The 23,884-nt window shown below is 39.8% G+C and overlaps 1 protein-coding gene across 1 annotated transcript; it reads left to right on the forward strand.

Annotated features, from left to right (window-relative positions):
- The first annotated feature begins 14,337 nt into the window (after positions 1 to 14,337).
- Positions 14,338 to 14,701, forward strand: LOC114703326 (60S ribosomal protein L34-like). The gene has a single exon (XM_037210466.1). The coding sequence runs from the start codon at positions 14,338 to 14,340 to the stop codon at positions 14,680 to 14,682; it is 345 nt and encodes a 114-aa protein (XP_037066361.1). The 3' UTR covers positions 14,683 to 14,701.
- Positions 14,702 to 23,884: the final 9,183 nt, after the last annotated feature.

Consider the following 23,884-nt stretch of genomic DNA (forward strand, 5'->3'; position numbering starts at 1 on the left):
ACCAGACAGACATCTCTAAAGCTTTTAAAACATGCATTTGAGCCCTGCCCACCTCTATTGAATTTGTATTTCTGGAGCAGAGTATGGCATTTGCAACCTGTAAGCTCCAGGGGCTACTCAGAAGGACAGACTGGGTTAAGACTAGAAGCCCAGAGCTGTGGTGATGGAAGGAGGCTGAGCTCCATGACTCCTCTTTCCTGTCTTTCTTAGACTGTCCGGGGCTATGGTTTTAGTTATTGGGTCCTTGTGTGAAGGCGTGAGAATGGTTTGAAGGGCCTCATGATTTCCCCATTTCCTGTTCCCTGCTTCTCTCCTTATCTTGGAGACAACAGAGAGGGTGCATGTTCTCTGGAGAAAGGACAAGCACCGTGGAGTGGCAAGGACTCAAGGGACCTCGATGGTGTGTCAGGATGACCTGGTGAGATCCTTCGTTTAAGACGTTTAGGATGATATAGGAGTGGAGGAAGAAGAATCAAATATTCCGGATAGAAGATGAGGGCCCAAGTGTTGATGCGTTAGCTCTGTAGCGTGGTTCCTCCGAGGAATGCGTTATGGGAGGGGAGACATTTTATCGGTTGGGAATTCTGAAAGCCTCTGTGAGATTCTTAATGACTTCAGAGAGCTGGGCTCTCTTCCCATCGCTCCACATCAGCTTTAGTGAGCTGGCCTTTTGTTATCATGCTTGCCCCTCATGGTCACGAGATGGCAGCATACAGGATGAAAGTAGGGAGAGAAAAGAACAGGAGCCAGGAGCGCGTGGAAGTCCTTTCTACAAAGAAGCTAAAGCCTTGTGGTTCTGCTTTTTGCTTGCCCCTGTAAATTACTGGACAAATTATATTAGATAGCCATCATTAATGGAAAGGAACCACCACTGTATACAGAGAGTTTTGTTTCCTGCCAGAGCAGATGGTAGGAAAGGAGAAAAAGCTGCAGTTAGCTGTTGAGTAAGTGAACAGAGGCATGCAATGGCACATTACCTCTTCATGGGTCTTGCTCTTGAATGATCAAAAGCAATACTCAGAAAAATAAATCTGCCAACTATTGTTTTAGAAAGTTCTCAAGCTCACAGTCTGACTTGATCTGGGGTAAAACTGGAGGCCTGTATTTTTAGGAATCTTCTCTGGTAGTTCTGATTCAGGAGATTTGTGGAACCCACCTTCAGAAAATAGTTTTGAGAAAGCTGAAAATTGGTTCAGTGGCTTTCAAACCAGCTGACTGTTAGAGACCTTCAGAAATGTCAAAGCAATGCTTGCACATGGACCTTTTCCACAACAAAGTCAGTAAAACATCGAGGATTGGAGCATTAGCATCCTTTTGCATCCCCTGTGATAATTTTACTGTGGAGTAAGAGAGTTTTCCCAGGGACAGCCGCAGTGGTAGGAAGAAGGTACCAAATTCTCCACGTTGGCTCTTGGAAATCTTTAGAGGAATGGATTCAGGGGAGACAGAGTGAAACAGAAGAAACATTAGGTAAGATAAACACCGATTGATTTGCAAGAAATAATAGAAAAAGGCAATTATCTTAGTCAATGTTCTATTGCTATGAAGAGACACTATAACCATGGCAACTCTGATAAAGGAAAGCATTTAATTGGAGCTTGCTTATAGTTCAGACATTTAGTTAATTGTCATCATGGCAGGAAACATGGCGGCATACAGGCAGACATGGTGCTGGAGAAGTAGCCTTAGAGTTCTACCTCAGGATCTGCGCTCAGGCAGCAGGCAGAGAGAGACACTGGGCCTAGCTTGAGCATTTGAAGCTCCAAAGCCTACCCCCAGTGACACACTTCCTCCAACAAGGCCACATCTACTCCCAGTAGGCCACACCTCCTAATTCTGTCAACTAGCACCACTCTCTAATGACCAAACATTTAAATACATGAGCATCTGGGGCCATTCCTAGTCAAACCGCCACAGCAATACATCACAAAATAACTCACTCTTTCCTGGCTTTAACTACTGACTTTGAATACAAGTCTTAGGCACAGATATCTAAATGCTGCTTTCAAGGTATTTCATCATTTGTTACAATTAGGAAGAAAGCTGTATGAGAGCAGCATGGATTTAAGTCATGGAGGGCAAAACATGTTCTGGCTGCAGGTACCAGGTTGCGGTGACCTGGGGGTAGGGGTGTGGGTAGGGAAGTTCAGCCAGGGAAGTATTTCATGGAAGATTCTGAAAACCCTTCAATACTATGTTAGGGGTTAGGGTACATCTTATTTTTTGAGTTAGGAAATATTGAGGAGCTAGGAAGAGCTTCCGCTGGAGGGTAAGATGTCTGACCCTACAGTCCCAACCACCACAATCCCAGAGTTCAGTAGGCTAAGGCAAAAGGGTAGTAAGTTTAAGGGCAAAATGGGCCATGTAGTGAAATCGTGTCTCACTAAGCAATTGAAACCCAAGTTAGTTTTAGCTATACAAATCATTTTTGAAGGGAATATCTGAGGAAATATTCCTGGAACCTGGTGTAAGAAAACGAACATACTTGCATTAGCCTATGGACGAGGGACCCTTGTTTTTTTCCCCAATTCTGTCAAACACTGCTGTCTCAAGCCACAGCTTCAGCAAGGCTGCTGTACTGTTATGTAGAAGTACTATTTTTTTTTCATTTTTCCTTTTACTGAAAACAGACTCTTTCTTATGCAATATACCCTGATTACAGTTTCCCCTCCCTCTACTCCTCCCAGTTCTTCTGCACCTCCCCTCCCCTCTGGATCCACTTTCTTTCTGTCTCTCATTAGAAAAGAACAGGTTTCTAAGTGATGACAACCAAACATGACAAAATAAAACACAATGAGATGAAGCGAAAACTTTCCTATTGAAGTTGGGCAAGTCAACGCAACAGAAGGAAAGGAGTCCTAAGAGCAGGCACAAGAGTCAGAGACCCACTCGTTCTCACATTCAGAAAGTCCCATAAAACACTAAGCTGAAAGCTATGATATATATGTAGAGGACCTGGTGCAGGCCTGTGTAGGTTCTATGCATGCTGACACCGTCTTTGTGAGCTCGTATGCACCTTGCTTAGTTGATTCAGCGGGACTTGTTCTCATGAATATTCTTTTTTTTTTTTCTTTTTGTTTTTTTTGAAATGAATGTTCTTAACAGGCACACTGGCCTTTGATTGCACCAGCAGTTAATCACACAGAATTTTCTGGCACCCAGCTTCTTGTATATGGTTGGTAGCTGAGCAGAAGAACTGACCATTACAGAAGTTTAAAAGGGGCATTATCATTTCAAGCACTGGGTGGAACATTTTTTGTTTTTGTATACCTCATTAGTTACTGGTTCCCAGGATGGATAAAACCAGAATAACAATACTGTAAGCTGGGTATGCCTTAGTTAGTCAAGAGGTTTGCCATGAGGAATTGGCTCATGTTATTAGGAAAACTATGCACTCTGTCATCTGAAATTGGGAAACCTAGGAAAACCAGCTCTGCAAAGTCTAGGCCAAACCCAAAGGTCAGAAGCCAGGCAACATTAATGGTGCTAAAGTTAAAATCCCCCTTTCTTTTGCTCTCCATTCTGTGTTCTTTCTGCCTTCTACTCTGCCTGTGTAATTGGTGCTGGCCCACCATACTTAAGGAGCTTTGTTGTTGTTGTTGTTTTTTTTTAACCACACTTTTGCTTGTGTGTGTGTGTGTGTGTGTGTGTGTGTGTGTGTGTGTGTTTCTCATTACTTATCTCTCCTGGCACATATTACAGCATCATATTTCCATGAGAACTCATCTGTGTCAGATATGACAAGACTCAAGCAAACTCCCCAAGCTGCAGGGAGGAGCTGTGAGAAATCACCGGTGTGGGAAGCAAGCCTGGGCGAGCGGGACCTGACTCTTATATAAAACGGCAGCACTGATGGATCTGAGATGAACAGACTGTTCTCCAGAGAGACTGGGGTCCCAGGGAAGCAGCAGGCTCCTGTACAGTCAGCAAACTGCACACTGCTCTAGACAATATTGCTTTGAAATAGGCTGAGGAAGGCTTTCTTTTAGGGCCTCCCGAGATCTCATGCCCATGATCCCTAGTAACGAATTATGGTTGGAAAACACAAACAACAGGACATCTGGGTAAACGTGAAAGTTAACATCTGGCAAGAGGTGTGTTCCTGCCAGGAGCTCTTCCTGTTTACCTCTGCAAGTGGTATTTATAGCTGGAGGTGCTCTCTGCGCTTGGTATCCTTGCAGATGGCTAATTGCTGAGAGTGTGGCATTCATTGTGACCAAAGTTCACATGAAAGCTGTACTCAGTCATTCCCTGATTCATAAACAAAATCTATACCATCGACTGATACCTGTATCTGTCAGGAAAAGCAAGGGCACACTGCAGTTACAAGTATCCCCATAGTGTTAGTGGCTGTTACAACATCATTCTCTCTCTCTCTCTCTTTTTTTTTTAACATTTAATTTTTTTTTAAAGATTATTTAGTATATATACAGTGTTCTGCCTACATGTGTCCTTGCAGGTCAGAAGACGGCACCAGATTTCATTATGGGTGGTTGTGAGTCACCGTATGGTTGCTGGGAATTGAACTCAGGACCTCTGGAAGAGCAGTCAGTGCTCTTAACCACTAAGCCATCTCTCCAGCCCCATTGTGTCTTTTACTCTCACTTAGCACAAATGCAGTGAATTGATAGCTCCTGCTTTCCTTTGTAACGTCTGCTTTTGAGTATCAACAGTGTAGGAATATAAGACAAGTACTCTGCATATGGTATCTCCTTTAATATATTATTGTACATATTATCTATGTTTTGCAGGTATGAAAATTGAGATCACGTTCAGTAAGCAGTGGACCTATTTGTTTTCAGACCCAGATTTTCTGATACTAAACCTAGGCTCTGCTGCTCTCTTGAGGTCTCAGAATTTTATTATTATTATTATTATTATTATTATTATTATTATTATTTTATTTTATGTGTATGGATGTTTTGCCTGCAAGTATGTCTGCTCACCAAGATAGTGGCCCATGGAAGCCAAAAGATGACATCGGATCCCTTGCGACTGGAATTACAGATGGCTGTAAGCTGCCGTGTGGGTGCTGGAACTTGAATTTCGGTCCCAGAAGAGCAGCTAGTATTCTTAACTGATCCATGTCTCCAGCCTCTTTTGGACTTTGTTTTGAAGTGTATATTCACTGATGTTATCTCATTACTCTTTTCAGGGTAAAGGAACATAGAAATCTCATTATTTTAGCAAGGAGACCATCAAACCAAGGCATGAAACAGTATGAGCTTTACCTGTTTGGCCAACACAACTAGAAACAAAATTTAAGGCCATCTTGACAGCACTCTCTAGGGTGAATCTCCTTGTGTAGCTCATGGAAATTCAGACTGCAGGGTTCCTTTGAGTAGGGCTTGGGTGATTCCCATTCTGCTGAGAAATAAGGACACCTTGGGGGACTAGCTAGCTGGGTCTTCAGCTCCTTTCCTGGGAATATTTTCGGTAGTCTATGATGTCAGTTAGAAACCACTTGGAGGGCAAGGTTGACCCTCTAATGTTGTGAATGCCTCTGCCCAGAGAGAATGCCTGAACTTGAAGGTTGAATTTGAAAGGGTCATGGGACTTCTGATTAAAGTCCGTCTACTGTGTCAGCTGTGTGAGGATACAGTGTCACTGTCTATAGTGCATTCAAATCGACATTTCTGCAAAGGCAATTAGCTTAATTAGTGTAGTCATGAATAATGTTAACCTTCAAAATATCATTATAGAGTCTGAAATGCCAGCTTACTTCTGTCCCTTGATTTAATTTGTCATTTGGTATTGAGATGGAAGTGGGTAACTTTATAACTCAAACCACTGTTCAATTAGGTGGCACAGGGGACTGAAAATATGTCAAACTAATGGTGTGAAGACGAAAGTATCTGATGGATTATTTAAATGCTTCCCATTTTAATATGGCTGTTTCAGCACTGTGACAAGATTGCAGAAACTGAGCCCAAAGGTTTTGATTTGGGGGCTGAAACGCTCTTTGATGGTTGTAGGTTTGTTGGTCCAGAATGGGTTTATTGCCATTTTCTTAGTGTGTGTGCTGCCAAAATGAACACTCATTTTTATTTCTTCTCCAGGCAGTGTTTCCAAATTGGCTTTCCATCACTTTTTAAATGTAAGGATTGCCGGGATTGGATAGGCAGGCCTGTAATCCCAGCTGTCTAGGAGGCTGAGGAAGAAAGATAACAAGTTTAAGGCCTGTCCATATTACAGAGGAAGTTTGAAGCATCTCTGGGCATTGGTGAGATTCTATCTCAAAATAAAAATTAAAAAGAAGACTGTATTTACAGCTCAGTACTGGAGGAGCACTTATATTTGTGTCTGAGGTCCTGGATTCAATCTCAACCACTGGAAACAACCATGGAACTTAAACAATGTTACAAGGTTCCTGATCCACCCTGGGATTCTAGCCAGCATTTTAATTCACTTCCTGAATCCATTTGTGTCTCTCAATTTAGCTGAAAATGGCCTGGAATTCATCCTGCAGCCTAGATTGACCTTGAACTGATGATAATCCCACTGTCTCAGATTCCTGAGTGTGTCAATTTCTCTCAAGATACCCTTTCTAATGGAAGTGACTTAGACTTTACCCACAACCTCAAAGATAAGATGTCTTAGTTTTGGTTTCTATTGCTGTGCAGAAACACCATGACCACAACAACTCTTATAAGGCAAACATTTAATTGGGGTGGCTTGCTTACAGTTTCAAAAGTTCAGTCCATCATCATCAGGGAGCATGGTGGCATGCAGGCAGATGCTGTGCTGGCTCCATCTTGACTTGCAGGGAGTTGGTGGTTGACTGAGACACTGGGCAGTATCCTGAGCATAGGATGCCTCTAAGCCTGCCTCCACTGTGACATACTTCCTCCAACAAGGCCATACCCACTCCAACAATAGTACCACTCCCTATGAGATTGTGGGGGACAATTACATTCGAACTACCACATAAAGGATCCCAAAGGGTTGCTGAAAACACCCTTTGAGGTCTTGGGATATTTTATACAGTTTGGATTAGCATCTCATTGGTCTACATCGAACTCCATCAAAACAGAGGTTACAGTGTCTTAATTATGGATTTGGCATCTGTAAAACTCCAGCTTCGCTTTTCCAGTGTGGTAACCAATGCTGATCCAACGTGTACCACTCAGTTCTTCCTCTAAACTGAAAAGAGTTAATGCACTTCTGTGTACAACAGACAGTTTAATGGAGGAAAACTCTGGAAACTTTCACCTGAAAGCTATGGACCTCACTAGGTGACATGAATAATGGAGTAGGACTTCCAACAAGTGGATCTGCCCTGCCCATGACTGTAGCTTGCCCTTTTTATCCAAGGCTCGTTAGCAAATCTCTGGCGTCCGTCTTTCTGATAAGCTCCCATATTAGAGAGATGAAGCAAACGTAGTTCCTTATGGAGGAAATCAGAGGCAGTGCACACCTATAATTTCTGAAACCCTTGGAGGGAAACTGGAGAAGGCTCTGGAAACACTGGCTGAATATTTCAGAAGCATTGCCACTCACTTCCTGAGATGTAGTCTGTTTTCCTAACTCCATGAACACCGAGTCCCTGTAGATTTTGTAGACCTGCCAGATCATATATAGTATAGATATAGTTAATATGATAACACAGTAAAATGTGTCAAAATGTAACACATAAAATAATATAATTTATAATATGGCATCATCTTGTATTAGAAATACGTTTTAAGTCAGGCTTTTACTTGGAAGCCAGATAAACATTTTATAGTAATCATCCTGTTTTATTACAGTACATATTTTATATAACATTGATCTTATAATACATGGCATATATAGAGAGTATGTAATAGCATATCATTTTATCATTGTTTCCAGTATTTCCATGGTAAATGCTCACAGCTGGAGACTGAGAATCTCTGCATGTTTCTGAAACAGTTTACACTTGACAATAATGTTTTTCTATTGTTATTCATGTCTATGTCCTCGTAGTACAGTTATAGGATACAAGAAGATTATGCTTTTTTTTTTGTTTTTGTGTTTTTGTTTTTGTGTTTTTGTTTTTCGAGACAGGGTTTCTCTGTGTAGCTTTTTCTGGAACTCACTCTGTAGCCCAGGCTGGCCTTGAAATCATAGAGATCCACCTGCCCCTGCCTCCTGAGTGCTGGGATTAAAGGTATGCCCCATCGCTGCCTGGCAGAAGATTATGTTTTACTACTCTTATTGAGACGCACAATGATCATGTGTGTGTCATGAAGTCTTGGGAAAAATTTCTTCTGGCCTCTAGGTCTTTGGTCCTATGGAGTCCCCTTTCATCTGGCATGACCCATATATGTTTGCATAGTTAAAGTCCTGCATGTACAATTAATAAAGAATCCACCCTAATTCTACTAATATTTAAAACAATGATCAAGAAAGAGGAATGCCAGGCTAGGTGGTGGCATACAACTGAGACCCCAGAATTTTGAAGGCTGATGCAGAGGTTTATGATTTTAAGGTCACTCTGAACCACATAGTGAGACCATGCCTCAGAAAGTTACAAAACAAAGCAAAAGAGGAAAATGATATCTACTTGGAGCTTGGTGAGCACAGGAATTGTGTTGAGGACATACTTGTGTCCCTAATCCAGCTTTAGGGTAGGTGTCAGAGAAAGTCACTGGGCAAAAACCAGAACTTTATCCAGTCTGACTGCTTTTCCAGCTTACTCTTTTACACTTCTGAACAAAAAGATATAGTTTATCTATATTTGTATAAAAACAGTAAATGAAATAACGATATAGGGAAAAAACCTCTGCATTAGCATTTCATAACTACTCTTAATTTTTTTATGCAGATCTTTTAAGAATGCCCTTCACATACATACAAATACAGATGTGACAAAATACAAGCAGTGATATAATTATCAGAGCACACATATGATAGAAGTTATAAGACTATATTACATCATTTGTATTGATACATTTAAAATATGCATTTAATTTTAATAAAAGCATATAAAATAGGTATCAACTTCTGATCATAATTCAATATTCGCCCTTTTTTTCTAATACTAGAGCTTATCTCTATATTTCAGCTTATCTCTCTATTACTCACAGTAAGGAATAGATCTTTGTCCTAACTAAGGAGGCTAGAAATTCCAGTTTATGAGTAAAAAGACTCATTTCACCAGCTGTCAATTATTTAATATGTGTGTTCTCTCTCATACTTTTCAATAACGAAAGTTTCTTGAGCGACCCAAGAGATAGCTTAACAGTTAAAAGAACTGGCCGCTTGCTCTTCTGGAGGACACAGGTTCCATTTTCAGCACCCACAAGGCAGCTTACAACCATCTGTAACTACAGTTCCAGAGGACCCTCTGAATGCAACACACACACACACACACACACACACACACACACACACACACACACACACTGCACAGACATACATGCAGAAAAAACACTCATATACATAAAATTAAGAAGTACTTTGAGAGACCATCTTACGCTTTTACCTTTGTTAATGTGCCCTACTGTCTGAGTATAAACTCAAAGAACTAGAATTACAAAGTCAGCATGTAAAACTCATTCTACATACTGTTAAATAGGCTTGCAAACAAAGGCAACTCCACTTGTGTAATTCCCAATGGTATTATGTAAGAGAGCTTTGTTTCTCCATCCCAGCTTACTGTATACTATTCTTTGTAATCTTAGCCTATTTAATAAGCAAAAAAGGGCACTTTACTTTTCACTTTTAGTATGTGTTTATTATTGACTTATCTTCAGTTATGAACTTTATACTCATGTTTTGCCCATTGTCTTGTCAGTTTTTATATATATTAAAGACATTAGTACCTAATTGCACAGTTTGTTCCTCCATTTGCAAAACTATGCCTTACTTTTCAAATGTTGGCTTTTGCTTTTATGAAATCATGTTTCTCCATTTATAAACTTCAATATATTTTATTGTGGCTTTATTGAGATATAATTTGCATACCATTTCAGTGGATTTTTAGTGTATTCATGGAGTTGGACTCCCATTGCCACCATTTAACTTCATAAGACTTTCATCATTCTAAAAGAAAAGTACTTCCCAACACCCATTCCCCATTTCTTCTCCTCTCCCCCCTAGCCCCTGGGAATCATTGATCTATTCTCTACTTTCATAAATTTTTGTTTTTAGACACATCACATAGATGAAATCATAAACATTTGATCTTTTGTCTGCCTTTATTTTTGTCTCTTGACTTTTTTGAGCTGGAGTCTTACTCTATAGCCCAAACCAGCCTTGAATTTATCATTGTCCTCTTCTTCAGTGATGAGTTTATGTGTGTGAGCTAGCACATCTCTCTGTCTTACTTCATTAATCATGCTTGCCCAGTTATTTATGTTGCAAATAATTCCTCTAGATTGTCAAATGACATTTAAGTGTATAAATGTAACATAGTTGTTTATGCATTTGGCAATTAATGGACATGTGAGTTGTTTGTACGTTGTATCTATTGTGAATAATGCTGCTGGAAGCATCTTATATAGGTTTTTGTTTGGGTATATGTTTTACTTCTCTTTAGGTATACATCTTGGAGAGGAATGACTGGGCCACATGGTAACTCTATATTTAATGTGTAGAATTAACATTGAGAATGGCCAGCCTATTTTCCAAAATGGTAGAACCATTTTAAACTCTACGAGTGTGGTGGTTGGAATGAGAATGGCTTCCATGCAATCATACATTTGAATGTTTAGTACCCAGTTTGGGAACAATTAGGAGGTGGGGTTTTGGAGGAAGTGTTTCACTGAGGGTAAGCTTTGAGCTTTTAAAAGCACAGACAATTGTCACTTGGCACTCTGTCTTTGTCTGTCTGTCTCTCTGACTCTATCTCTCTCTTCACCCTCTTTCTACCTGTAGGACAAATTGCTGAACGGTCTTATTAATAAAAACCCAGAGCCAGATACTGGGGTGAAAGCCAAGAGATCAGGGAATAGGACAAGCTACAGCCAACTTCACCTCACTAACTCCTCAGCTTCCAAAGAGAGCTACTTCCTGTATACCCCACACCTATATGCCTTTTTGTCCCTGCCATCTCACTTCCTCTCTCTGCCCAGCTCTGTCACTTCCTGTTTGTCTGTACAGACCTTCAGACCTTTATGGTTAACTAGTGTTGGAATTCAAGGCATGTGCCACCACACCTGGCTCTTGTTCCCAGTGTGGCCTTGAACTCATAGAAATCTGGATGAATCTTTGCCTCCCAAATGCTAGGATTAAAGGTGTGTGCTATCATTGCCTGACTCCTATGTTTAATATAGTGGCTGGCTTTTTCCTCGGATCCTCAGATAAGCTTTATTAGGGTGCACAATATATTGGGGAACACAATATCTTACCACATCTACCCCCACTCCTGACCCCCTCTGCTTCATGCTTGGGATATAAGGTTTCAGCTACTGCTCTATCACCATCCCTGCTGCCATGCTCCATCCTATAATGATCATAGGCTCACCCTTTGGAACCATAAGCCCTAGTAAACCTTTTCTTTTATTCGTTTCTTTTATCATGGTGTCTCTTCACAGCAATCAAAAAGTAACTAAGACATCCAGGATTGGTGGAGTTTCTAATTTCTCTGCATTCTTCCAACATAGTATCTGTCTTTAAAAAAAACTAGCTATTCTAGTGGATGAGCAATGGTTTCGATTTGCATTTTCCTAATGACTAATGATACTGAATATTTTTTTATGAGCATCTTGAGCATCTGTGTATCTTTGGAGAAATCTATTTTCAAGTCTTTGCCCATTGAAGTATATAGTTTGTCCTTTCATTGTTTTTTTTTTTACATTCTGAACAGTGGACTTTTAAAAGATATACAATTCAGTTTTTTCCTTGTCCTTTTTTGGTTGTCATTTTTACTTTCTTCTTGGTAGTCTTTGAAGCGAATGATAATTGAAATCAGATTTATCCTCATTCTCTTTTTCTCAGATACGCCTTTGATGTCATCTGTATAAAAACACGGTGTAACTGAAGTTTGCAAAGATTCACTGCTATTTTCTCCTAACAATTCAGCAGTTTTTGCTGTAACATTTAGGTCTCTGAACCATTTCAAGTTAACCTTCCAATATGCTGTACCAGTACAAATTCATTATTTCATAAATAAAGATCCAGTTGTCCCAGCCTAATTTCTTATAAAGGTATTTATTTCCTTGCTGAACTGTATTGGCATGCTCGTCAAAATTAAATGAGCATAAATTGATTTCTAGAATCTGTATTCCATTAATCTTTGTTATTTGGGGTCAGGGAAGGAGGTTTTGCTTTGTGCCCATCTTGCCCCAAACTCCCAACACTTACGCTTCCCTTGTGGTGTCCACCTAATCCACGTCTGTGTCTGTTCTCACACCGGCTCTGCACTGTCTTGGTCATGGTAATTTGTAGTAAGTTTTAAAGTCAAGGAAGTGTGAATCCTCTGATTTTTTGTTCTTTTTCAAGATTATTTTAGCCTTCGTGTCTCCCTCAAATTTTCATATGCACTTTAGAGTTAGGTTGTTAATGTCTGTAAAAAGGCATTTGGAGTCTTTTCAGAAATTACACGGAATCCTTTGCTAATGTGAAGGAATAGTAATACCAGGTAGGAGAGATGGTTTTAGGGTTAGGGTCACTTCCTGTTCTTCAGGAGGAAGGGAGTTTGGTTCCCAGCACCCATATCAGATGACTCTCAGCCACGTGTAACTCCAGTTCCAAGGACTTTGATCCCTTTTTGTTCTCCACAGACATCTGCACACATGTGAACACACACACACATACACACACCATAAATAAAAAAGTAAATAATTGCTGGGTAGTGGTGGCACACACCTTTAATCCCAGCACTCTGGAGGCAGAGCCAGGTGGATCTCTGTGAGTTCAAGGCCAGCCTGGTCTACAGAGTGAGTTCCAGGAAAGGCACAATGCTACACAGAGAAATCCTGTCTTAAAAAGCCAGAAAAAAAAAGTAAACAACTAAATAATAAAAAAAAGGATGAGTACCATCTGAACAATATTATCTTCCAATTCATACGTGTCTTTCTTTTATTTAGTTTTTAAATATTTTTCAGTTTTTTCCTTTTAGTGATTTATTTTGATAAATTTATCCTTAAATAGTTATTTTAAAACATGGTTTCAGTACTTTTAGTTTTCCTTATCATCAAGCTGAAAAAGTATTTCTTTATCCTACAACTAAAATAAAATGTCTCCTGCATATTCTAATACTCTTAGTTGTTATTGTTTGTATTAATACTTTAATCTAGGTCAGGCTTATTTGGCTATGAGAAATGAGATAGGGAATTATTTTTCCATTTTATTCTTTTCAGAACACTGTCACGTGAGTTATGTTTTGCATACGAACATGTCATGTTAAGCTTTTTGTATGGACTGTCTTATTCAATCCACACCTGTATGCCCTCATACAGACCCACATAACAAGATCCTGTCATAGAACTAGGTAACACCAGCATAGTAAATAATATGTTTAATACTTTTCATTATGTTTATTTGTTTGTGTGTGTGTGTGTGTGTGTGTGTGTGTGTGTGTGTGTGTGTGTGTGCTGATGTGCAAATGCTATAGGCCACAGCACACATGTCAAGGTCAGAGGACAATCTGCCGAGGTTGGTTCTCTCCTTCCACTGCATGGATCTCCATGACTGAAGAACTCTGGTCATCAGGCTTGGCAGTAAGTAGCATTACCTGCTAAGCCATGTTGATGAACACAGCAATTCTTCTCAAATGTGTGGCGTTTGTACAGCTTACTGAGGATGCTGAAGAGTTTTTTACTTGTAGTTTGTACCTACCATAATTTGCCATATTAAATGGTAAAATAAAAAACATTTAATGCTCATTTGCCATTTTGTTTCTTCAAAAGAATGATAAGAAACCCATGATTTGTCACCATTATACTTTCAAATGAAATATAGACGAACTGGGGGCCGGAGAAATGGCCCAGTAGTTCAGAGTGCTTGCTGCTCTTGTAAAAGATCAGAATTCAGTTCCCAGACCTAACTTGGTGGCTCACAGCTGCCTGTAAGTCCACTTCCTGGGCATCTGAGATCCTCTCTGGTCTCCACCAGCACCGCTGGCACACCGTGCCCGTACACATGTGCATGCAAACCATCATACGCATGAAATAAAAAGAAGTCTCAGAGAGTAGCCATATTTTCCCGGAGAGTGGCATTAATTTTCATTTTGGGGAGATGTGTATTTAATGACTTGCTTAATTTATGACTTCAGGAGGATTCTCATAGTTTATTCTACATTTAAATTGTGGTAATACATCACATCATATGATATATGGAAAATGTAGCACTCAAGAAGGAGCTAGTATCACATCTTAATGTGCTTATGAAAGTAGCTTTGGCAGGGAACGGTGCTTAGGGGCACTCAGAATGGTCCAGTGTTTGACATACCATCGTAGGCTTTCCTACAATACAGCCTCTAACAAAACTAGGCTGTCTCGGACCCCTGGCAACAGGATTGTTTACCTTTATACCAAGAAGGTTGGAAAAGCACCTAAATCCGCATGCGGTGTGTGCCCGAGGTTACAAGGGGTTCGTGCTGTGAGACCGAAAGTCCTTATGAGGTTGTCTAAGACCAAGAAGCCCGTCAGCAGGGCCTATGGTGGGCCCATGTGTGCCAAGTGTGACAGGATGAAGCAGGCTTTCCTTATTGAGGAGCAGAAAATTGTTGTGAAGGTGTTGAAGGCACAAGCACAGAGTCAGAAAGTGAAATAAATATGCAGCTTTTTAAATAACAAAGGTCAAGGCTTGTTCTGTAAAAAAAAAAAAAAAAAGTAGCTTTGAGCCCCCAATTGTCTGAACAGCTCTTGGGCTTTTCTGGTGAAATGTTGGTGTACAGGACATTTGCTGGGATGACATGACTGGTGTACAGGATGGTTGTTGGGATGACTGTACTGGACAGTTGCTGGGATGACTAGTGGAGAAGCCAGATGTTTGGGTTTGAGTTTCACCTTATTTTACATTTTTGGCCCAAAGTATCCTTATTTGTAAAGTAGGAGATACAGAAGTGTGGATTAAAACCACAGGGATACCAAGATAGAGAAAACAGAGCCTTGGAAAATGTATGCACACAGTCTATAATAACCAACACTACTGTTATTATCATCTCCTTTCTATACTGAAAATGAGGCCCTACACTGAGAATTGAATTATATTTTTACATTTTAAAAACACTTTTAGTGTGTGTGTGTGTGTGTGTGTGTGTGTGTGTGTGTGTGTGTGTGTGTGTAATAGTCAGAAGTCATTTGTGGGAATCTGTTCTCTCCTTCTGAAGTTCCCAGGGATTGAACGCAGGTCCTCAGGCTTGGCAGCAGATGCTTTTACCTGCTGATCCATCTCACAGGCTTTGCCACCCATTTTTAGCTATGAAATATTGGCACTTTCTTAGCCCTTGACAACTAGAATTCCCATTTGGAGGCAGAGAAGAACAGAAGTAGTTTCCAAAAGAGATGTAGTAAAGTGTTGAATGAGACACACATGTAGAATAGTACGATGTCTTCTAAAAGGCACAACTTTGGGTTTCTATTGGTATAATTATTACTACTATTTATACACAATTGTTCATATCTTATGTAACTTATGATTCAATAAGATTTGTGTCCCTCCAAAATCTGTAGTTGAAATGTAATTCCTGTGTAATAGCATTTGGAGGTAGGGGTGTTTGGGACATGATTAAATTATGAAACTATGAAACTGAACTTTTGTAGATGGGATTAGCATCCTTATGAAAGGATCCCAAGAGAGCTCTTTTTCTCTCTCTACCATGTCAAGATATAAGATGTCAGTAGCCTGCAAACCTGAAGAGCATCCTCACTAGTGATGTTGGTACTCTGGTCTTGGAGTTCAGTCTCCACCACTGTGGGGAATAAATTTCATTTGTCTCAAAGCCATCCAGCACATAGCGCTTTGTTATAGCTACCCCAAATGATTAAAACACTTGAAATATTATCAATGGCCTCTGGGGACAAGCAGGTAAATCATGTTGTGGTCAAAATAGGCTATTCGACTTAATTAGAAATCTGGCCAGCAGGTTGCTGTTTGCACTTCGAGTTTCTGAAATCAGTTGAGAGTTTCCTTTTATTAACATTCAGAGGCAGGAAGCTATGGATGTCAGTCAAATGCCAATCTCCTAATGTCAGTCACCTGGAGCTCTTCATGGACATTTGCCTTCATTCATTAGGAAATTCTAACCGCTGCCTCTTGACAATTAAACCTGAAGAGTCCTACTCTAACATAGTTAAATGGTTGGTTGGTCTTTTGAAATGACAATTTTAGATTAATTAGAAATTAAAGCAGCATGATATTTCACATGTAAAGCTGGGGGATTGTCCAAGCTTCCATTTCTGTTAACTAAATGTAATGTGTAATGATCTCAATTGACTGGGATTAATTTGTTTGTTTTGCAATAAATAATACTTTCAGGTAAGTTTTATTAATGTGCCTCTGGTACCACAAAAGCTGGTCCTTAGAGAGGGGCTTTCAGGCCAGATCCATCTTGGATTCTCTGGATCCTGTGTCTGGAGTGTTTGGTGTCTACAGCAATCGGAACTTTCCCAAAACCTCTAGGTGGGTGTGGGAAAACCAAAGGCAACAGCAATCGACAATGTTCTGGGAGTCTCTTGGATAACCCTGACCAGCATCTCAAAGGAGGACTTCTCATGCCTGATGTTGGTGTTTTTGTTACATAGTCTGTGACTCTGGGGGAAGCACTGCTGGCCATTTATACTATGTATGTATATCGAATAGTAAATGGCTGTGGTTACATGTGCTCATGCTTAGGTTTTCAGTTTCATTCCATTGGTCTACATATCTGTTTTTGTGTCAGTCCCCAATTGTTTTTTTTATTACTATGGTTCTGTAATATATCTTAAGATCTGGAATGGTAATCTCTCCAGCATTATTCTCTTTTGCTCAGAAGCTCAGAAGAAAAAAATTTAGATTTCCCCCCCTATATCTATGAAGAACGAGATAGGGGTTTTGATTGGGATTGCATTAAATCCATAAATAGATTTGCATAAAATGGTCTTTTTCACAATATTAATTCTACTAACCCATGAGCACGTATATCTTTCCATTTTCTAGTGTCTATCTTTTTCTTTGGAGGTTTAAGGTTTTCATTGTAGAGGTTCTTCACTTGCTTGGCTAGGTTATCCCTGGTTATTCTATTTTCTTTGAGGCTGTTGTAAATGGAAGCATGTCCTTGAGCTCTTTCTTTGTATGTTTTTTGCTGTTGTACAGAAAAGCTATTGGTTTGCTCAAGTTGATTCTGTGTCCTGCCACGCACTGAATTTGTTAACCATTTGTAGGAATTACCTGGTAGAATTTTTGGCATCTCTAATATATAATATCATGTCATCAAATTGGGATAATTTGACTTTTTCTTTTCCTATTTTTATGCTTTTAATAACTTACTTTATTGCCCCAGCTAGTGTTTTGTGCACATTGTTGAAAAGGCGTGGGGATGGTAGACAGCCTTATTCCTGATTTCAGTGGGATTGCTTTAAGTTTTTCTCCACTTAGAATAACGTTGGCTGTGGGTTTTTCATATACAGCTTTTATTATGGTAGGTGAATTACTCAATTCCTACATTCTCTAGGACTTTTATTATGATTGGGTTTTGTCAAAGGCTTGCTTTTTCTGTGTCTATTGAGATCATCATGTCATTTTTTGTCTTCATGTTCATTTATGTGGTTTATTACATTATTGATTTGCATATGTTGAACCATCCTTGAATCTCTGGGATAAAGCCAACTCCGTCATGGTGGATAATCTTCTTGATGTATGTCTATATTCTGTTTGTAAGTATTTTATTGAGCATCTTTGAGTCTGTGTTCATCAGAGAACTTGTCTTGTACATTTCTTTTTGTATTTTTCTATCAAAATGATACTGGCTTCATAGAAGGAGTTTGGGAATACCCTTTCTGCTTCTTTTATGTTAAACAGCTTAAGAAAGCCTGGCTGTAGATTTTTAAAAGTCTGGTAAAATCCTACTTGTGAATCCCTCTGGCTCTGGACTTTTTCAGTTGTAAGTCTTTTCATTACTATTTCACTCTCATTTGTTATGAATCTGTTTAGGTTGTTGATCTCTTTTTGGTTAATTTTGGTGGTTTGGCAATATCTTAAAAAAAAAAAATCCATCGTATTTTTCCAAGTTAATGAACTACAGGTTTTTAAAGTATTCCATTGTAATATCTTAATTTCTTTGGTGTATATTATGATGTAATGAATAGTTTCTGATTCTGTTAATGTGGATCCTCCTTTGTTCAGTTGGGCCAAAGGTCAACCAATCTTGTTTATCTTCTCAAAGAACCAACTCGTAGATTCAGTGATTCTTTGTATTGTTTCTACTTCATAAATTTCTGCTCTGCGTTAAGTCATTTACTTTTGCTCTTTCTAATTTTTTTTAAAGGTGTAGGCGTTGAGAGCTGTAAATTTCCCTCTATGATTCCTTTCACTGTGTCCTAGAGGTTTTGTTGTTTTTTTCATTGAATTCCGGGAAAATTAACAAGTTCTTTCTTGATTTCTTCATTATTAATCAAAGAATCCTTTAATGAAGTTGTGTTTACTAGATACTTGTTTGCTGTTGATTTTGTTTTATTGCATGTGTATATTTTAAGGAGAATTAATTGACTATAGATTCAAATACACCTTCTGTTTTCTTTCAAATTCCACTGCCATTGGACATAGAGACACATTTGCTTCCACAAATGCAGGCTTAACTCAATGAAACTGCAAACCTGATTATGTCTGAAGAATTTGGTATTTGGGAAAAGTCTATATCTGTGTGTGTGTGTGTTCATCTTAGATTGGAGAGTAAATTGTATTTTTGCAAAATGGGAAGAATGTAGACCCAGTTTCTCCCCTTTAAGGGAATAGGCCTACATTCCTACAAAACTAAAATGAGACTGAGACAGTGTCTGCATCCCAGACTCAGAAGCCTGACCTGTAAGTAGAGGTAAGTCACAGTTACTGTTGTCAGGTCCAAAGGAAGCCCCAATTCTCCAAACTCCAAAAGGCAGTCCAAATAGCCAGAACTGAGTTCCACCTGAACTACAGGAAGATTTCTGACAGTTAGATAAGAGGCAGAATTCCTTAGGAACTTGTGAAACTTGTTCTCACCTGCCCAAAGGAGTCATTTCCCTTACCTCTGGCTGAGGACATATGACACTCCCTTGACAGACACCTGGGTTGCATATCAAAGTGCATGCTGGCCTCCAGGCTCCCTCAGTCATCCATACTTGTTATCCAGTTTACAGCCCCCATGCTCGTCTTCTGGCTCTCCCCTGTCCCCAGCGACTCATCCTTTTTTTTTTTTTATAAGCCAGCTATTCCCACTATTCTCTCTCTTACTCACACTTTCTCACTCTTATTCTCTTACTCTCTATCTCCTGCTGTCCTCTTGTTCTTGATATGCTCTATTCCTTATCTCTTGCTCTCTCCCTCTCTCAACTATCCCACTCTCCCTGGCCCTGGCATGTCCAGCCTGCTGGCACGTTTCCTTTTCTCTCTGCTCTCTTTCACATCTATAAGAAAAACCTTCCCCTCATCATTCCATGGAGTGGTCATGTTGGCAGTGTCTTTACTGTGCCCCTTCACATTCAGTGGTCAACGAAAGTCTCAGTCCACCCTTCAGTTTTTTCATTTGGGGTTACACTTTCAAAACTCCAGCTTGGATGCCTTTTGCTGGTCATTGAAAACACCAAGTGAATTTGACATGCCTGACTTTCTTCTCTGTCTTGATCAAACACAGAGCAGCAATTAAGAGCGTTTTCAAACCCTGGGAAACAAATTAGGAGCATTTTAGCAATTAGCCTCACAAGATTGCTTGCTTTGGAGACCCCCTGTCGCAAAGAGTTAATGCCGTAGCTACTTAAAAATCCAGTGGTGGTTCTGAACACTGTTTAAGGTTCTTTGTTATTTCATGATCACATCAGATTTTCCTTATAGATTTTTTTTAAATATTCACAGCTTTTAAAGTAGTTGAATTTCTTGTTTCATTGCAGATTTTTAGATGAATAATTTAGCAGTAACTCTTTTATTTTTTATTTTTTTCAATTATGCCATGGGATACTGCCATGCTTCTGGACTAAAATGATTGTAGTAGATATTCTAAACTATTATATCCTCTTCTTTGCTAATATAAACCAGTTCTCCCAGGTTCCCCAGCCTTTTCGGTGACCTTAACCTAGAAGTGAGGATAATGGGGCTCTTCATTGGCATTCTTTTACAATTTGAGCTGTATAAAGTTGCCTTTATGATTCAAAAAGAATTTTTGAGGTTGAATTATGATGTTCACACTGGGAAGTTCCAGTGGCCAGTTGAGGCTCACTGTGTCCTAACACAAAACAAAATGGGAAAATAAAACCTTTATAAGGAGGATAAAACCAACCAACCAAAACAAAGACTTTGGTGTCTGCCTTGACCTTGGAGGGGAACATTAGGGAAGGCAGGAAAATAAGTTCTGGATTGAATCTTGAAGAAAGCAAGTGAAGTTGTCAAGCAGCTTGACCCATGTGATGTGTCAATGACTTATACACATTGTCACTGTACCACCAAGCAATGACATACACACAGTGTCACCATGCCACTAAGCCAATGGCACAGTGTGTCTTCTTCCTTCCTCAGAAGACATGTAATGAGCTAAGGAACTCCACTGGGCACCCCATTTTACTTGTCTTTATTGGCTTATTTTCCATCTCTGTCTTTCCTTATAGTGGCAGATGATTTGCCTAAGTTCTTTACAATGCTTTACCCTCTCCGATTTTCTTGGTTTTTCATGTTCTAGCCCAGATAAATGTCTCCTGATGTGTGGCATAGACTAGAAAAAAGAGAGGTTGGGTAATGCTTTCTTGCAGCAGCCCCAGGACCAGCTTTCTCTTCTATTTATCTCCTTCTTCCTTGTGTCAAGCTTCCTTCTTGCATGACTGCATTCTTCTTCTCCTGCTTGTTTGGCCACCTCCCATGCCTGTCTTTGGAGCATGCCATGTCTCAGGAGCTTAAGGATCTACCAAAGCCCCTCACTGGCCATTGATGATGTTTTAAAATTAGTTTTTTCTTCTTCCATAATTCTTTCGGAAAAATGTTCTTCCTCTTCTTGGAAGTTGTGCCGAACTCATTAATATTCACATTTATTCTATTGGTTTTTCTAATCCCTGACAATGTAGGGAAGCCTTCCTTAGCTAACTAGAGGTGGTCCTGTAGCATTGTCCCATTGACTAGCTTGCCCAAGGAGAGTTGCATATTGCATAGTGGACGGGCTAGAGGGGTAACTAACTGTCCCAAAGCCCCTTTGATGGCAGCAAGCTCCTGAGAAGGAAAGAAAACACTAGTTCTCAGCTCCTGTTTTCTGGTTTGTTCTTTGTCCCTTGCATCTCTGAGTCACCTGTGCTTCCTTGAATGAGGAAGGAAAGGATGATGATGAACTTCTTTCAGAAGATTCTACAAAATTTTCTTGGTTTTGTAGCCAGATAAGATTGCCATCTCTCTTCCCCTCCCTCCCCTCCTCCCTTCTTTCCTCCTCCCCTCTTTCCCTTCCTTCCTTCCTTCCTTCCTTCCTTCCTTCCTTCCTTCCTTCCTTCCTTCCTTCCTTTCTTTCTTTCTTTCTTTCTTTCTTATCTCTCTCTTTTCCGTCCTTCCTTTCTTGGCCAGGTCATATGTAATGTAGCCCAGGCTGACTTCCAATACACTCTATAGCCTAGAATTTTGGATCTCACTGCCTCTACCTTCCACATGCTGAGATCATAGGCGTGAATAAACTCAGGGCAGTGTGAATGTTACATTATTACTGTACCAACTGAACATTCCCAGTGTCCCATCAGAGTTTTTATAGCTGATACCCAGAAGGATGAGCTGAACAACATGACTTGTTGCAAGTGTCATAGTTTGAATAAAATAAGCAAGCTGTGGGCACTGGAGATGTGGCTCAGTGGTTAAGGTCACACGCTCCTCTTGCACAAGACCCAAATTTGATTCCTAGCACTTACATCAGACAGATCATAAGTGCCTGTGGCTCCAGCTCCAGGTGATCTGTTAGCCCTCTGACCTTCTCCTGTATACACTTCCACTCCCCACAAGTAATAAGTAAAATAATAAAAGAAAATAGTTAAGCTGGGTAGCAGTGAGGCAGAGCCAGGTAGATCTCTGGGAGTTCGTTGCCAGCCTCGTCTACAGAGTGAGATCTAGGACAGGCACCAAAACTACACAGAGAAACCTTGTCTCAAAAAAAAAGTTAAAAAAAAAATAAGCAAGTTGTGACCTTAAGAAATATGCCCCCTTTTCTGGCTTCAGTTTTCCTGGCATTAATAATAGTGCTCACCTAATAGGATTGTTCAGCCTACAATAGCTCCATCTATCTAAAAAATTCTTTTCAGGACTTGTTAACATTTTCCTAAAGTATTAGGGAATTTCTCTTGCAAAGCCATCTCAGTAAATTATACTCCTTTTGCAGAAAGTGGTTACGGCACATTGGATTAACCTCTTTTCAAGCATTATACTCCCTTCCTAACCAGATCACTTGAAATAATGGTAATAATAACAATGACAAAAATTAAATTAGATGAGTATTTGGAATAATATCGAGTCATGCATACTTTCTTTAGGAGAGTAGCTACACTATTTCCCCAATGTCAGATTGAGTTTTTTAATGAAGATGTTGGTACAGGGTGACTCTTGGCAGATGTATTGAGACGGAATGAGGTCTACCCAGAGAGCTACTAGCTTCAGAGCTCACTGGAGAGATTGTTGAATGAGGATCTAGCCTTCAGCTCTGTAACCATTACTTGCCCAACATGGGTTTTTTAAAGGATGATTTTGAGTTGGAGAGGAGAATTGTTCACATACTGAAAATAGCCACATAAAAAGATTTTTACACACCTGCCTTTGCATTATGGCTCACATGTTTTATAACTGGGAATGAAGAACTATGCTCAAGTTAAGTTATTCAAATTGACTATTCTCCATCTATTGCAGTTAAGAGATATTTATGACATAGTTAGGATCCAATTTGTTGGGATGATTTGGTTTGAAGTGATCAACATCTTTACTTAGATCTAACCTTTAAAAATGACCTTCATTTCATAGAATAATTGTTTGTGTGATATGTTTTACAACCTAGAAATTAGGGGCTATAATAAGGACAAATCGTCTGTCATTGTTAATTGCAAAAAAAGTCATCCAGTTAGTGTGAAACACAAGGCTGTCATAGCAGTTTTATTCACAGGCATCTTTGATAAAGATCCATAAGGGCAGCTTTGTGCTTGGCCGAAACAGGGAAATGTCCCAAGACGCCCAAAGACAAAGCCGATGTGTTCACTTCTGTCTTTGGTCAGTGTTCTGTCCTGCTGTGATAAAATATTGACCCCGAACCAACTTGGGGCAGAAAGGGTTTGTTTGGGTTCTACTTCCACATTACAATCCATCATTGAGGGCAGTCAGGGCAGTAACTCAAGAGCAATCTGAAGGCAGCAACTGAAGGCGATACCATGGAGGAAGGCTGCTCGCTGGTTCATTTTTTATGGCTTGCTTTCTTATGCAATTCAGGATCATCTGCCTAGGGTGGCATCACTCTCAGTGAGTTTGGTTCTCTCAGATTAATCACCACTCAGAAAATGCCCCACAGACATGTCCACAAGCCAGTCTGATGGATGTAATCCCTCAGCTGAGATTCTTTCTTCCTAGGTGACTCAAGCTGTGTCAACTTGACAAAAACTATCCCGCACAACTGACCACTTGTCAGCTCGACACAAACACTTTACTCTCAAATCATAGGCTTTCTTTTCTCATTTGCCCCCAAGATCTCATGTTAACATCACAATATAAAACTTTAAGTCTGCGGTCTTTAAAAAATTGAACACTTCAAAGGTTCAAAGTCTCTTTAAAATGCCAAAGTATCTTAACTGTGGATTCCTGTAAAATAAAA

This window comes from Peromyscus leucopus, chromosome 13 (genome assembly GCF_004664715.2).
Source record: "Peromyscus leucopus breed LL Stock chromosome 13, UCI_PerLeu_2.1, whole genome shotgun sequence".
Lineage (NCBI taxonomy): Eukaryota > Metazoa > Chordata > Mammalia > Rodentia > Cricetidae > Peromyscus > Peromyscus leucopus.

What these genes read in the sequence shown, in the direction of transcription:
- LOC114703326 (XM_037210466.1), top strand. Translation starts at nt 14,338, where the DNA reads ATGGTCCAGTGTTTGACATACCATCGTAGGCTTTCCTACAATACAGCC.